This window comes from Tachysurus fulvidraco, chromosome 3, assembly GCF_022655615.1.
Source record: "Tachysurus fulvidraco isolate hzauxx_2018 chromosome 3, HZAU_PFXX_2.0, whole genome shotgun sequence".
In the NCBI taxonomy this organism is placed as follows: Eukaryota; Metazoa; Chordata; class Actinopteri; order Siluriformes; family Bagridae; genus Tachysurus; species Tachysurus fulvidraco.
In genome coordinates, this window is record NC_062520.1 from 20,943,732 (window position 1) to 20,959,424 (window position 15,693).

The 15,693-nt window shown below is 35.3% G+C and overlaps 2 protein-coding genes across 2 annotated transcripts; both read left to right on the forward strand.

Moving 5' to 3' along the window:
* The first annotated feature begins 513 nt into the window (after positions 1-513).
* Positions 514-5,728, forward strand: LOC113644236 (carcinoembryonic antigen-related cell adhesion molecule 5-like). The gene is made up of 11 exons (XM_027148899.2): positions 514-670; positions 1,216-1,536; positions 1,869-2,141; positions 2,728-2,976; positions 3,060-3,168; positions 3,325-3,362; positions 3,593-3,697; positions 3,781-3,842; positions 3,964-3,999; positions 4,947-4,993; positions 5,166-5,728. The coding sequence occupies exons 1-10, from the start codon at positions 625-627 to the stop codon at positions 4,977-4,979; spliced, it is 1,272 nt and encodes a 423-aa protein (XP_027004700.2). The 5' UTR covers positions 514-624; the 3' UTR covers positions 4,980-4,993; positions 5,166-5,728.
* Positions 5,729-9,143: 3,415 nt separating this feature from the next.
* On the forward strand, positions 9,144-15,083 carry fdps (farnesyl diphosphate synthase (farnesyl pyrophosphate synthetase, dimethylallyltranstransferase, geranyltranstransferase)). The gene is made up of 10 exons (XM_027150015.2): positions 9,144-9,341; positions 9,445-9,585; positions 10,687-10,827; positions 11,114-11,194; positions 12,203-12,325; positions 12,434-12,522; positions 12,680-12,752; positions 13,635-13,712; positions 13,835-13,969; positions 14,116-15,083. Exons 1-10 carry the CDS (start codon positions 9,339-9,341, stop codon positions 14,314-14,316), a joined length of 1,065 nt encoding a protein of 354 aa, XP_027005816.2. The 5' UTR covers positions 9,144-9,338; the 3' UTR covers positions 14,317-15,083.
* The last annotated feature ends 610 nt before the right edge of the window (positions 15,084-15,693 follow it).

A 15,693-nucleotide genomic window follows, 5' to 3' on the forward strand; every position in this document is an offset into this window, starting at 1 on the left:
GTTACTCTTTGGGATACTTCAGATTTCAACAGCTTATCACAGTTCTTTAATCAGTGCAATACAATATTTCTATTCAAATTCAACTGAATGTTTTTCTTTTGAAATGAAGGTATCTTAGATTGTATCTGTTGTTTTACACAGTAAGTGTTGTTGCCTTATAATTTCAGGATTTGGGGTTTAATCCTAAACTCAGGCTGTGTAGTGTTTCTGTGAAACTTCTCCCTATGTCTACAGGACATTCTACAGGATTTCCTTCTACCATATAAAAACATACCAGTAGATGAATTATCTAATCTGAATCCCTGTATTGTATGTGAAAATGTGTGTGGCATCTCATCAAGTGTGGAATTTCATAATAAGCTCTGGGCATTATAGGATTCCTTTTTTTAATACATTGTCAGAAGCTCGGTCCATCTATCCATGAATGAAAAGAAATGAGCCTAATCAGGACATGTGCACAATTAAATAGATTGTATACACAAATGAGAGCAGCCCTAAACCAAAGGGCACTTCAGCATAAGGAAGTACACAGCATAATGATCCTTTCCCAGTACTATATAGATATCAGAGCATTCCGGTGCAAATGTGAAACCAGACCACATAAAGTAAAACAAGCCAGAAATCATGGAGCAAGTTATGATGGTTATTCTGTTCATAACCCTGCTTAAAGGTAAGAATATACTCAGCTAAATATGTAAATGTGTTTATGTGTAAATGTAAGTTAATGTGTATTACATGTGTAAATGAGAAGAACTCTACAGTATGTACATATTGTGTACTAGATATTTTTTGTTTCACCTTTCCCAAGACTCAGGCTAAATAATGCTTTACAATCCTAAACAATTAAAGAATCATTTTCTTGCTTTAGAAGCCAGGTTGGTCAAGCTTTGTGTGGAGTAAGAAATGATTTTACATTTACTCTGACAATAATGTCATGTGTTATGTGTATATGTACAGTACACCATGTTATGACTCAGTTGTCCTTGGTTTCATGATGGAATTACTGAATCATATGCATGGCAAAAAATACATTTCAGATAGAATTCAAATACAATAGTACACAATTTCCCATGCTGTATCTTGGTGGACAATTAATGTTCTATTTGAAACACTCTCTTAGCAAAAATGCTGCCAAAACATCAAATGGCCATGTTGTTGCTCATTGTTAGAATCACAGAAATATTATTTAAAACTGAAAAACATTTACTTCCTCAGGATTCAATCAAGAGCAGATTCTGTTACCGTCAGCGCCAATCAATAAGGAAGTAGGAGCAAGTGTGCTTTTTACCGTCATGCCTTTCTCTCAGCCAATAAGCACAATCATATGGAACTTCAATGACAATAAAGATTTCATCATCTATGTTCACCCCACTGAGACAGTGATTCCCCCATACCAGGGTAGAGTCATTCTCAACCATACTACAGGAGAGCTAGAGCTACAAAACCTGACCATGGCTGACTCTGGAAAGTACACCTTAACTGTAAAATTTAACAATTTTACAGAAATTGCAAACCATACTTTCCTGCAGGTGTTTGGTAAGCAAATTTGTCTTAACTTGTTGCATGTAGAAAAGCACATCTAGTTTATATCAGAGTAACATGTCAACTGTATGATAATACCAGCTCTGAAACAAGATAGCAGCAAAGAAAAATATATTATATTAAAGTTGCTACGATGAACATGTAGGAATCACAGATAAATGGAAAATAAACAAATAAATAAATAACATGAAACAATTTACACCATGAAAGATATGACAAGTGTTTTAGATTTCAGAATAATGTAGAAACCAATTAAAGATGAATGATCATTCATGTATGACTATACATCATTCCGATATCAGTCCTGTCCCTTCTCTTTTTCTTAGAGCCAGTGATTAGTTTAGGTATCACTGGCCCCGAGGGCTATCTCATCGAATATAACAGTGCTAATTTCACCTGTGAGGGAAACGGCACAATCACTACTACAATGTGGATGAAGGATAACGAGAATCTAGATTCGAGCAGCAGCATCACATTCTTGGATGACAATAGAACACTGGTGATCACTCCACTGCTGCGAACAGACACTGGTAATTACCAGTGTAAACTGAGTAACCCCGTCAGCTCCAGCACTGCACATTACAGAATTCTTATTAACTGTAAGTATTAAACCAGATGTACCTTCAAACATAGAACAGATTATTATTGCTGTAGTAACTGAATAATTGATAGGGGTTGTTAGTAAAGGGAATCAGTATGGGTATTAGATTCGGTATAGTTCAGGATACAAATTTTAAAAGTATGTAAATACGAAAAAAAATGCCTGTGTCAAGTTTAATTCTCGTTTGCTTGTTTTTAATAATTTTCAGATTAATTCTTTTATTCAGTTCATAAAATGTGTACTGAATTTTATATGCTAAAAGGTAAATTAAACAAATCCTGGTTAGTAGTTAATTATAAAGTTGTGTTTATACGGATAACATAGTAAGTAGCTCCTGTATTTTTTAAACCATGTGTTTATTCTTTGATTCTTGAGGCATCTTTCTATATATACAGTATATGATTTTATGTCCCTGTGTATGTGTGTGTGTGTGTGTGTGTGTGTGTGTGTGTGTGTGTGTGTGTGTGTGTGTGTGTGTGTGTGTGTGTGTGTGTGTGTGTGTGTGTGTGTGTGTGTGTGTGTGTGTGTAAGTAAACAGTATATGAACTGAACTGTACATTCTCTGTATTACTTGTTTGTGGTAGATGGGCCAGATGTGAGAATCCTGGGTCTCCAGACATTCGAGGAAGGTTCAGATATCCTCCTCCTCTGCTTACCTTATTCTGAACCCCCTCCCACTGCTACATGGACTGTGAATGGCATTCCTTCAAGGACTCCACTCTTGTATGTCACAGAGAACAGTAAGCCAAACAATAGTGGGGATTATAACTGTACTTGCTCGAACTCTGTCACTGGGATCACAGCCTCTGCAGTTCAATATGTGACAGTGAGACGTAAGTGTGCTTTTATTATGTTTGCCATTCATTTACAACGTTTCTGTATATATTTTGTTTATGTGTCTATATCTGTGTGTAAGCTGTGTCTTCTAGGCTTGGTCCTGGTGCAGAAGCGGGTATTACACTAAGTGTTATTTTTTTAGTGGTAATTTTGGCTATCCTCACATATTTCTTCATAAAGCACCACAGGTAAGTCCAAAATCACACTGACGATGATTCAGACACGTACTGAAATGTTGAATGTCACGAAAAGGAATATTTAGACATTGGAGTAGGAAGGATTATAACTATAAAATGTATTGATATTAATCTCAAATATTTGTTCCTTTTATAATTATATTTTAGAAAACAGGCTAATCCTGTGCGAGAAGTACCTATACAAAGTAAGAATATTTACCAAGAATCACTGAAATACACCTAAAATGACCCACACAGCTTAATAAAATTATCAATAGTATACCATTTTATGTTTTTATTTGCAAATGCTTTTGTTATTGTTGTGTAATAAATGTCTGCTCTTAAACTGATTCAACAACCTTATTTTTTATGAATACAATTAAAATGACAAGATAATCAAAACATTTGTTGGCACTAATAGAAAATGTTTTTTCAGTGGTATCAGATCAACAAACCAATCAAAACACTGGTAAAAATAATAAAGTGGAGGCACAAACCCCAACACATGTCACATCTGTGGACACACCTGTTCAAAATAACAGTAAGTGACACTGTAATAAAGTGTGTGATGGAGGTAAATATTTCCCCACACTAGGAGATAAACTTTTATTTCTGTTTATTAAGGGACACGTCAGCCTATCTATCAAAATAGACCAAATCCTCCACCAACTCCTCCACTGCCTAGAGTGAGTTCAGAATTTATTATTAACTCTTAGAATTTAGCCTCATTTAAATTATTATTATTTTGTTTTTACAGTTAAGATTTTTACCTTCATATTTTGTAACCTATCAAATATCAAATTTCAGGGTCGACCACCATTGCTTCCAGCCAGGCAGACAAATGTAACAACCCACTTTTCATAATCTCATTTAATGTCTGAATTGTAAGCTAATATTTCTGTCAGCACTGGAACTATTGCGTAAGAAACTACTGTTAAACATTTTAGCATTATGGGGAAAACAAGTTCCTCTGGGGTTCTCTGGAGGGGTACAGTATGGGTTCTATACATCTAAATATATACTGTACAGCCAATTTTCCGCAAAATGTAGGTAGCATAAATGCTGCAAGAAATAATTGAAGGTTTGTTGATGATTTCAAGAAAATGAAAAACAATGGAGCAACATTATAGGACGTATTTATTAGTTCAATTCTATCAATTATCTATTATTTGACTTTACAGTCAAATCAGAATGTGAAATGAGTGTACATGCACATTTATTATAGTTTTATAATTGCTTATTTTTATTTTTGGCATTTCTGTGCACTCAAACTTACATTAGTTCGGATCAGGTACGTTTGGGCCTTTTGGTTTTTTTTTTGAATCAAGGATTTCTGTCCAAGGCCAAGTCTCCATGCTTGGTGTATCAGCTGAACTACAGTATGGTATTATTTAGATGTAATGGCAGGCTATTAGATTCTCAGACCACAAAGGAAATGTCTTGCCTAAATGTAAATTTTCCTGAGTAATCTGGGGCTGGAGACCGAGTCCCTGCTATAACTAATCACTCTGTAAGGAGTATCTTCCCTCATATTTAGATGTATGCTGCTCCAGGAATTCTTTGCAACTACTACCTGGGTGTCATTACCTGGTTTGGGTCTGGGAAAGGTCCTCGGGATATAATTATCATCATAGCATACATTATCCTGGGTTTCTAATGCTGTGCCTGTTAGGGTGATAGGGTGTTAAGATGGGTGAGATAGGATGCTTGTAAAGTATTTAAATGTAATTATATATAAAAAACTTTCCTTGTCATTCATTGCATGCCCTAATTGTGAGTCATCATTGCAGGATGCCCACATATATTGCACTGCAGTAGGATAATTTCTAACAGTTGGGTAGGTTTTTCATACTCATGTAAGAACTCATTCTTAATCATGTGGATTGTCTGTTTGTATAATATTTGCTATTAATATTTAATATTCAAATGTACTCTTCTTGACACCTGTTTTTCTGTTTGGAAGCAGTATAAATATAAATCATGAATGACCATCTTTCATCTTTTTTTAGCTGCTGGCCCTCCAGGACATCAGATATTAAGTATCTGGCAAAATAAGATGGCGGAATAACTAACACCCATTACCGTTATCTTGTATCTTCTACCTTCAGTTTTTCTGTACACTTAATAGATACAAATGTAATAGAACAAAGACATTTACATTTAATACAATATACAATCTAGTAAAAATAATATATAATGATAACTTTCATGAAAACATATACTTTTTTATTGAATCATTATAATGCCATATATCTGCTGTTGCCAACAGTAAAGCCTATGTAAAGCTTTAATCCTGATTTTTGTTTTTTACTTACACAAACAATTGCTTCTTATGCTGCTTATATTTACTCTTTGCTTAGTGGATTAGAATGCACTTGTCCTACTTTTAACCTTTGGTCGTTAAGTAAATAGAAAGTTATATTGTATAGTTATATTGTGCTGATCTACCCTAAGTGGTAAATCAAGCCTCAATAACAGCATTGTTAACAGGTAGTATGAACTCAGTTTACAGGAACATTGTGCTGCTTTCCAGACACATGGTTGTGTAATAAATCTTCTTACAGGAAAATGATATGTTGGTTGAATGTTTTTCATCATGATGGACCAGATCCAAAAAAATAGACAACCATTCTAACCAAAATATTGATTGGCAAGACAAATAGAAAAGCATATCAGGACTCAGATATCCAAAAGTAATCAAAAATATATCCCAGAAGGCTTGCGGCTGTAGTTGAAGCCAAAGGTGTTAATATGCACTCATAGGTTTATGTTTTGTTTTTGTTCAATTAACCTTTGTGTACCAGTAAAAATGTTTTGCACCTTCAAATACCATATTGCATGAGCATAACATTATAATTAACATTCATTAACATTCCAGTTTGTAATCCTACAAAATCTGAAAAAGTTCAAGAAGGATGAATGTGTGTGTGTGTGTGTGTGTGTGTGTGTGTGTGTGTGTGTGTGTGTGTGTGTGTGTGTGTGTGTGTGTGTGTGTGTGTGTGTGTGTGTGTGTACATGTATACTCATGTACACTATGTTAATTGAACATTTAAGAGTTTTTTTAAAAATACTTTGCAAGGAGCCACTTTTGGATCACATGTTTGTTTATTTATATGAATCCCATTAGCTCAAAGTGTACTCAATCAGCTAATCTTCCTGGGGTCCACTCTAAAAAAAATTACATTACAACAATAGCATTTCAATCATCACATTTGATAAATATACACATATACACACACACACACACACATCAGGGAATATGACATTCCTTGAAGGATTGCACAGACAATATATGGTTTCTGTAAAACAATAAAATGTAAATATGCTATACATATATATATATATATATATATATATATATATATATATATATATATATATATATATATATATATATATATATATATATATATGCATACTCATACATACATAAAATCTGGTTTTAATTCATAACAGATATATAAAACTTACCTAAAACCTTTTAAATGACAGCTTATTACGAAGCTGACGAACTTCAATAGGAATGTTATTCCAGATGACAATAGCTCTATACAGGACAGTTTTCTTCATAAAATTAGTTTTTGGGTGGGGAGTCATTATATGACCCATTGTCAATGTATTATATAATATGGTGCTTAAGGTAACTGTTATTCTTTGGTTTAAAGTGAGCCATGAAAGACTAGAATACATCTGATCTCTACTTGTTTTAATTGAGCAGCCCAGAACAAGTCTTGCTGCTTTATTTTACACAATTTGTAGTTTTGTCAAGTCCTTTTTAGATGCTGAGGACCACACCTCAGTACAGTATGACAAATGACATAATATTAATGAATCTGTAACTATTTTTAAAGTGCCCTGATTCACATAATGACAAAATTTTTTAGTTACTGCAATGCCGATTCCCATTCGGTTAACAATAGTATTTATGTGATCTGTCCAAGAAAGATTACTATCAATAACCAAACCCAACAATTTAGCCTTCTCTACTTGTTGTATTCTTTGCCTGGCTATATATAACTTTAATTCCGATCCAAGCATCAATTTATGTTTTGATCCAATAATCATACTTTTAGTTTTGGATATATTTAATACTAATTTGTTTCCACTAACTCACTCATACACCGAATCTAATTCTCTAGAAAGAACATGATTAATTTTATCACATGAATCTGAAGCATAGTAAACAGTTGAGTCATCTGCAAACATTGTCATTGATGCTTTTTTAATAGTTAAAGGCATATCATTAATAAAAACAGAAAACAAAAGAGGACCCAAACAACTTCCTTGTGGTACACCGCATGCTAAAGCTTTATAATTAGATAAAGAACTATTACAAAAAATGTGGCACATGAAGGATTCGGCCATTTTTGTCCACACAGACTGCCCAGGTACTTGTTCAGTCTCTTGTCATTTCTAGACTGGATTACTGCAATGCACTGCTGGCAGGTCTACCTATGAACGCAATCCGTCCTCTGCAAATGATCCAAAATGCAGCTGCCCGGCTTGTTTTCAACCTGCCAAAGTTCTCGCATACCACCCCGCTGCTGCGATCCCTCCACTGGCTTCCGGTAGCTGCACGCATCCGGTTCAAAACACTGATGCTGGCCTACAAAGCCAAAAATGGACCAGCTCCCTCTTACCTCAAAGCCCTCATCATTCCTCGCACTGCACCCCGTAACCTCCGATCTACCAGCACTGCTCGACTGGTTCCACCATCTCTCAGGGTAAGAGGCAAGTATACTACAAGACTCTTCTCTGTTCTGGCACCAAGGTGGTGGAATGAACTTCCCATAGAGGTCCGGACAGCCGAGTCACTGGCTATTTTCAAGCGGCGGTTGAAGACCTACTTATTCAGGAAACACTTCAACTTGCACTTCTTTCCTTATCTTTTGCATTTAAAAAAAAAAAAAAAAAAAAACTTTGACACTTTTTCATTGTAACTTTGAACAAATGTTTTAAACTCATGGTATCTTAAGTATGTAACCTAGTGAACCAGCATTAATGTATTCAGTGTTAGAGATTTAAGCACTTATGTACGTCGCTCTGGATAAGGGCGTCTGCCAAATGCTGTAAATGTAAATGTAAATGTAAAACATGTCGCCCTCTTGTGGATCTTTTGACTTCCTATTCAGATTAGTGTTACACAGAATTACAGATTACAGATTTATTACTGACTAATGATATGATGATATGATAGCTTAAACCTTTACATTACATTTTTATATAATTACATTTTTGAAAGTAGGAAGGCCCTATTTTTCTGAAAGCATTGAACAGCATTGAAATAGTTTCAGTTGTTACTGAATTTGTCAGTATTAGTGCTGTGGAAATGGAGTTAAACCAAGTTTCTATTTCATTTTACATACTAATTTCATTAATTGCAGTTGGGTGTAAATAAGCTTTTTATTATTATTATTATTATTATTATTATTATTATTATTATTATTATTATTATATGAAATAAAATAAAAAAAAATTTTAATAATTTTTTACAAATAATTTTTTGGGTTTGGCAACAAAATGCATCCAGAAAAATTAATAACAGATTATTTGACTGATTTGACACTGTTGAAACACAGTTAAATCAATGAGAGATAATAATATCTAGTATTAAAAAATAATATTATATTACCAATACTATATATTATTAATATCTGTGATAAAATTACAAAATTAATAATAAATATAGAATTATGTAAAATATGCGAAGTACATGATATTGGGAGGGGAGGAATCAATAAGGGAACCAACAAGAAAAAGAACCGAATCATTTGAACTAATTCACTTAAATCACTAAAGTGAATCATTTTGGAAACTTCAGATGGTTCGTTTTAGATCCCCTGATATTCGCCCCTCCCATCTAACGTTTCCATTGGTTCCTAGCGCTGAAGCCCATCCTCGTCCGATTGCTCTGACCAATGAGATCTTCACACGTCATATGACGCTTTTCGAGTACGCGCCTGGGCAGAGCGGTCGCAAAGGCTTTCGGGATTTGAAGTGTACAGGTAATCGTCTAAAATTTGTGTTTATGCATCGAAAACTACAACATCCAAAAGCCCCTCCGACATGTGGGGAGTCGGGTGTTTTCTTGTGTAACTCAGCAGGTAAAATATAACTGCACTCACGATTGGTAGAGTGATGTTTTGGCACTGCCATTAGCTCAAGACAAGGACGACAACAACATGGTAAGTTATACATTTATTTATAACATATCAGAAAGTATATATTACTTAGTTAATTTCTCTCCAAGTCATGCACCTTTAAGCTCTGTGACTGCTTTGTTTCCAGGGAGACACAACCTGCAGTAAAGCTGTCCACTTGTCAGACCCACAGCTTTTCGACAGATACTTTGAGAAGCTGCTGTGTGAGTTGACCGAGCTGGATTTCACAGACCCGGTACTTTCTGATGCTCTCTGCAGGCTCAAAGAGGTCAGTTCTACCTCTGATATGTTCATGTAGTGAAGGAGGTGTTGAACTATTCTGGGTCTTTGCACTCATATGATTGTCTGCCACTCTGAGCTGTTTTGTTTTCTCTCCAATCAAATGCACATTTTATTTGTCTCATATACAACCGTAAATAGTGAAATCTAGTGAAATGCTTATTATCTCTGCTTCCCAAAACTAGAATCATTAAAAGGTATTAAAATATAATAAGAGTAAGAATAGAATTTCAATTTCATTTAGATTCATTATCACAACAACGGACAGTTTTGCAAAATGAGCATTACGTATAAAGGCACTCGTTGCTAGACTTTAAAAGTGTAACTATTCAGAAATCTTTGTGCTAAAGTATGAATCAGTTAATGTGAGACTTCAAAAGGTTTTATATCTTTTTGTTTTTAGATAATATGATTTTTTTTCACGAAAAAAGGGCAAGAACCAAATAAACATTTAACAAACATTTTCTCTATTGAATCCAAAAATGAGGAGTCCAGCAGGAAGAACCATAAAGAAAATTTTATATCAATTCAAGTCAAGTCAAGAGGCTTCTATTGTCATTTCAACCATACTGTATATAGCTGTTGCAGTACACAGTGAAATGAGACAACGTTTCTCCAGGATCAAGCTGCTACATAAAACAAAGTCAGTGAACTTAAGTAAGTTAGTTAAGGACTTAAGTAAGTTAGTCCTAGCCACATAAAGTACATCTGTGTGACATGGTGCAAACAGTGTGAGACAAGACAAACAAGACAGTGCAGACAAAAAATGACAAGATGTTACACAAAAGACAATACACAAAAGACAAAAAACAGAAATGGCACCGACCGGTGTAAATACTGTATGTTCAACAATATTGCGTGTGCAGAAATACTGGAATGAACACAGTATTATAGCAGCAGTTACATGAGATATTGTAAAGGATTGTGCAAAACAGCAAACGACAAGTTTAATCAGGTTTAAGAACAAATCAGGTTTTAGGACAAGCCTTTTTTTAACAAAACAATGTCAGAATTAAGAAAAGAGCATTAAGCTAAAGTTTGTATAGTGTTGTGTGTAATCTTTCTGTAGTCTAAGCTCTCTGGTCTTTAGGTACTGCAGTACAATGCCACAGGAGGCAAGAGGAACCGTGGCTTGTCTGTGATCGGCTCACTGCGTCAGTTGATCTCATCCTCCAAGCTGTCACCTGAAGAAGTGGAGCGTGCCCTGTTAGTTGGATGGTGCATTGAACTGGTAAATGATGAGTTTGGGTATTTTCCTTGTCCTGTCTTTCCTTGTCCTTTCCTCTCCTTGTTTTTTATTGTCCTGTCCTTTCCTTTTCCTTTCTTGTTGTCCTAGCATAAGAAGGTTTTCAAAATAGACACACAGGCACTCCTCAAATTTGCTCTAAAAGCATCAGCCAAATCTCATAAATATTAATGCAAACATGTTCTAGATGTTATCATTCGGTGTTGATAAATTGTGCTGTAAAAGCCCATTTCTAACATCAGTTTTCTTTCATGTCTTTTTACCTCTTCAGCTGCAGGCCTTTTTCTTGGTAGCGGATGATATAATGGATGCCTCAGTAACACGGAGAGGTCAGCCGTGTTGGTATAAGAAGGTAAGCTTTAGTGACCCGCATAACATTTTACTTCCTGAAATACATTATATATATACTTATATTAGCATAATAAATATATAATTATTCAGCGCTTTATTAGGAACACCCGTACCCTGCACATTCATGCAATTATCTTATCAGTCAATCATGTGGCCTCAGAGTAATGTTCAAAATCATACAGAAAGCAGCTTCAGGGTATGTTCATATAAATCAGAGTGGGGAACAAACCTAATCTCAGTGATTTTGACCACAGCATTATTGTTGATCTTCGTTTCATTAATTCATTTACAGCATTTAGCAGACACCCTTATCTAGAGTGACTTACATTTTTAGTTGAATTTATACAACTGAGCAATTGAGGGTTAAGGGCCTTGCTCAAGGGCCCAGCAGTGGCCAGCTTGGTGTACCTGGGATTCAAACCCATGACCTTCCGATCAGTAGTCCAACACCTTAACCACTGAACCACATCTATTTGTATATGAGTATTGTTGCTGAACATATCCATTAATGTCCTCAAAATGTCTACCATCTACTAATGGCTACTTCCAGCATGATGCACCAAGCATTATGTCTGGTCTTTGCTTTCATGTACCCAATCATGCCAACATCGAGAAGAACCTTTACGGAATCCCTGCTACAAAGCAAGCAGTGGCCTACCTAGCATTAGTATAATGCTAAATTTATTTATTTTTTTGGTCATATGTAAATGAAAGCTCATAGAATTTTGGTCTGATGGAAACGATTAGAGCTGAGCAATGGAAACTAACAACATGGATAAGATAGAGGAATATTTCCCACAGCTGCAATAAAGTAGCTTCAGATGGTGCCATCAAACACATTTACTTGAAGTAGTAATAGCATTTTTCTTTGATGCTGTGTGACAAGGGGGGCATCATTGAAAATGAAACTTTAGGAGATCGAGGAACTGTTTAGGGATTGTGTTACTAAGTGCTCAGAATGCAGAGTGCAGTACGAGATATTGATTTATGTCAATTTTTCATCTGTCAGGAAGGCATTGGCCTGGATGCTATCAATGATGCTTTTCTCCTGGAGGGGTCCATCTACCGCCTGCTGCGAAGGCATTGCAGAGGGCAGCCCTACTATGTCCATTTGTTGGAGCTTTTTACTGAGGTGGAAATCCTCCATAAGTCAAAGTTCATTGTCTATGTGTATATATATATTAAAACACTGAAGATGTGCTCATCCATGTTCTTAATTAGACTGTGTTTTTTGCGGCAGACATCGTTCCAGACAGAGCTGGGTCAAGCCCTTGATCTGATGACTGCTCCTCCAAAAAAGATTGATTTACACCGTTTTACCATGGACAGGTGAGTTTGGTAGAAAGGGAACTCACCGAGAAGTGAGAAATAATGAGGCCTGATATTAAATACACATAATAAATAATTAATAATTAGAATGGAAGGTTTTAGTATGCATCATGTGCAATGTTCTGTCTTGAATTTAATGGATTGATTTTTGTAACAGATATAAAGCCATAGTGAAGTACAAGACTGCATTCTACTCCTTTTATCTTCCAGTGGCTGCAGCAATGTATATGGTGAGTCCAATTTATTTAGCATTTTGAAATAAAAATTAAATAATAGAGAAATTCTTGCTGTCTTCTGTGCATTTTTTAAATGACATTACCACCAAAGTTTGTTATACAAATATTCTGGGGGGGCTTTTCAGTTTAATCTGAAACAGATCATTGTTTGCATGAAAAACTGGTAATGAAATGTGGACCAGGAAGCACACTGTGGTACCGAAGCTGAGTCAACGTGAAGAAGGTGGTGTGAGTTTGGTTGCACTGGAACTGTGCTATGATTCTCGTGAAAGTGAATGCAACTCGTTCTCGAGTCTGCACTTATTCAGTAAATAAAGTAAACCTGCGCTTGTGTTTTAGCCGATAATGACATCATTAATTTTCACAACACATGAGAACCATGGGTGGCAAGGGAATGTTATAGTGCCTTACTGCACATAACAGCACCAAAGTCTGTTTTTTTTTTTGTTTTTTAAAAGCTAAAAATGTAATGAGTCGCATTGTATTCACCATGCATACTAAGAAAAAGTACATTTTACAAACCGGTAACAAGGAATGCTGAGAGTTAGACTAGATTCAGTGCCTGTCCTGCATGGGACAAAAATGTGGAAATGTCTCATTTGTGGGAAGATCTGTATAACCAAATGAATAAAAAAACAAAATGAATCACAAACAAATGCATTTGGTTACACGGATTTGGCCAACTGTAACTTTCAGTTTTTTTTGATTAAGGTAAATGTTTATAGGACACATTTCTAAATAATTTTTTAATGGAAAATTTTTAATTATCACGTCATTCTGGACCAGCTCCTTGGCACGCAGTGGAATGAAGCTGACCTGTTCCAATAGAGGACTGGAACTGTTTAGTATTAAATGTATTCTTGTCATTCACCACAGGCAGGAATTGACAGTGAAGTGGAACACAACAATGCTAAACACATCTTGCTTGAAATGGGAGAGTTCTTTCAGATTCAGGTACCAACTTTACCAAACTTTAGCCTCATATCTACAAATCCTACTAAATGTATTTGCAATTGACTTACTTGTGTGAATAATATGTCATGATGTGCATATTCTGCCTTGATTCTTCTTGTTAGGATGATTACTTGGATTGCTATGGTGATCCTGCAGTAACAGGCAAGATTGGCACAGACATTCAGGACAATAAGTGCAGCTGGCTTGTGGTGACTGCACTGAGGGTTATGACCCCTGAGCAGAGGGTGGAGCTAGAGGTGAGGATGGATTCATCAATTCATCAGTTGTTTTTTTTAGGATTCCTGACAAACAGAAAAAATTGTGTAAGGCAGTATAGCCTGCATTGTTCTGAACATTTCAGTCCCTTCAGCACTGCTTCACTGTCCTTCTCTGTCTCTGTCAGGCATGCTATGGCCGGAGTGATGCTGAGAGCGTAGAGCGAGTGAAGGAACTTTACGACACTCTGGAAATGCCTCTCCGATACCACCAGTATGAGGAAGAGAGCTACCTGCGACTCCAAAACCTCATCCAGCAGCACGCACAAAATCTTCCCCATGCTGTTTTTCTTAACTTTGCCAAGAAAATCTATAAGAGAAACAAATAAGGCATAATTTATTTTATTTTTATTTTTTTTTGCAAGAGCATGGAAAAGTATGTTTATAGCAAAACAGTAGAAAATAGAAAGTAGTGCATTTGATCATTGATGTAAATATGTTCTCAAGAGTAGCTTTAGAAATCTATATTTTTTCACACAAGCATTGGCTCTTGAGCCCAAAATCAAACTTTTGAGAGATGCATTTCCATTGCAACATATCTAACGGTCAGTTATAATCAGCTCTAATATGTGAAATGTTACATTTGTCTTAGGACATTTGTACATTGTCCAAACCAAAATAATCTAATTGATTTTTTATATATATTTATACTTGTTCTATCAGTAAAGGCAACAGCTGTCTCGTGCACAGTGAGGTGATGGAATGTAGCCTTTAAATTTAATAGTAGATTTCAGCTTCCTGCAGAGGGAAACAAAATGCTGGTTACCAGGCAGTGATTGGTACCAATCTGATCCGTCAATCTGTTCTCCTCAGTGGGTTCTTTATTTGGCTCTGTGCATTGTTTAAAGGCTAAGCAACCACTGCTGAAGCAGAAATGAACTCAAACAGAAATCCCTAACTGTCCCCACTGTTTTCTGTTTGCCAACCCGTGAAAATGGCAGTGGTAGGATAAATAGAGGTTTTCGATGTGAACTGATTAATTACTGTAAAAAATAGTTTTAAAGTAGTGGTATTTTATAATATACAACTAAAATGATGTTGTTACAAATCCCACTGTTAACCTGTATAGTATCAATAAAAAGAGAGGGTCACATGATATTCATAATTTTGTGGGTTGTTTTTGATTTTTGTTTTTTTAAACAATTTTAAAGAATTGTCTGCTTGTGGTTGAAGTGAGACTGCAGTGGACTGAAATTTGAGTAGTGTCATTATCTGAGAAAAAAAGAGACTATTATGCATAATTATGCATAAAACCTCTGTACCGTCTAGTGTTAAAGGTTTGTTTGTCATGCTTTTGCTAGTGCGTTATGATTACAACATGCTTTTACTTTAGTTGTAATAATTATATAGAAGATTTTTCTTCGTTTTTTTTCATAAGTCTATAAAATACAGCCATAATTTATATATTTTCCACTTCCCATGAACTGTGATTACTAGTAACCTATAAACAATTAATAATGCCATACTTTTGTATTGCAAATGCAGTGTCTAAATAATAAAGAAGTGAGATATTGAACAATTGAAAACTGTATAATCTGAAACCATACGATAAAAATGGCATGTATCAATCCCAATTTTAGTAACAATAAATAGATACAAATAATATTTGTGGATATTGTGTGTGATGTGAACAGAGTAAGCATAGTATTACTGGACACTGTTTTTTCGTTAGTATTAATGTTAGTATTATTTGTAGCATTCTATGA

What these genes read in the sequence shown, in the direction of transcription:
- LOC113644236 (XM_027148899.2), top strand. Translation starts at nt 625, where the DNA reads ATGGAGCAAGTTATGATGGTTATTCTGTTCATAACCCTGCTTAAAG. An exon ending in TCAATATGTGACAGTGAGAC is followed by an intron (nt 2,977 to 3,059) that starts GTAAGTGTGCTT and finishes TCTGTGTGTAAG; the next exon opens with CTGTGTCTTCTAGGCTTGGT. An exon ending in TTCCAGCCAGGCAGACAAAT is followed by an intron (nt 4,000 to 4,946) that starts GTAACAACCCAC and finishes TCATCATTGCAG; the next exon opens with GATGCCCACATATATTGCAC.
- fdps (XM_027150015.2), top strand. An exon ending in CACCGTTTTACCATGGACAG is followed by an intron (nt 12,523 to 12,679) that starts GTGAGTTTGGTA and finishes TTTTTGTAACAG; the next exon opens with ATATAAAGCCATAGTGAAGT. An exon ending in TGGCTGCAGCAATGTATATG is followed by an intron (nt 12,753 to 13,634) that starts GTGAGTCCAATT and finishes CATTCACCACAG; the next exon opens with GCAGGAATTGACAGTGAAGT.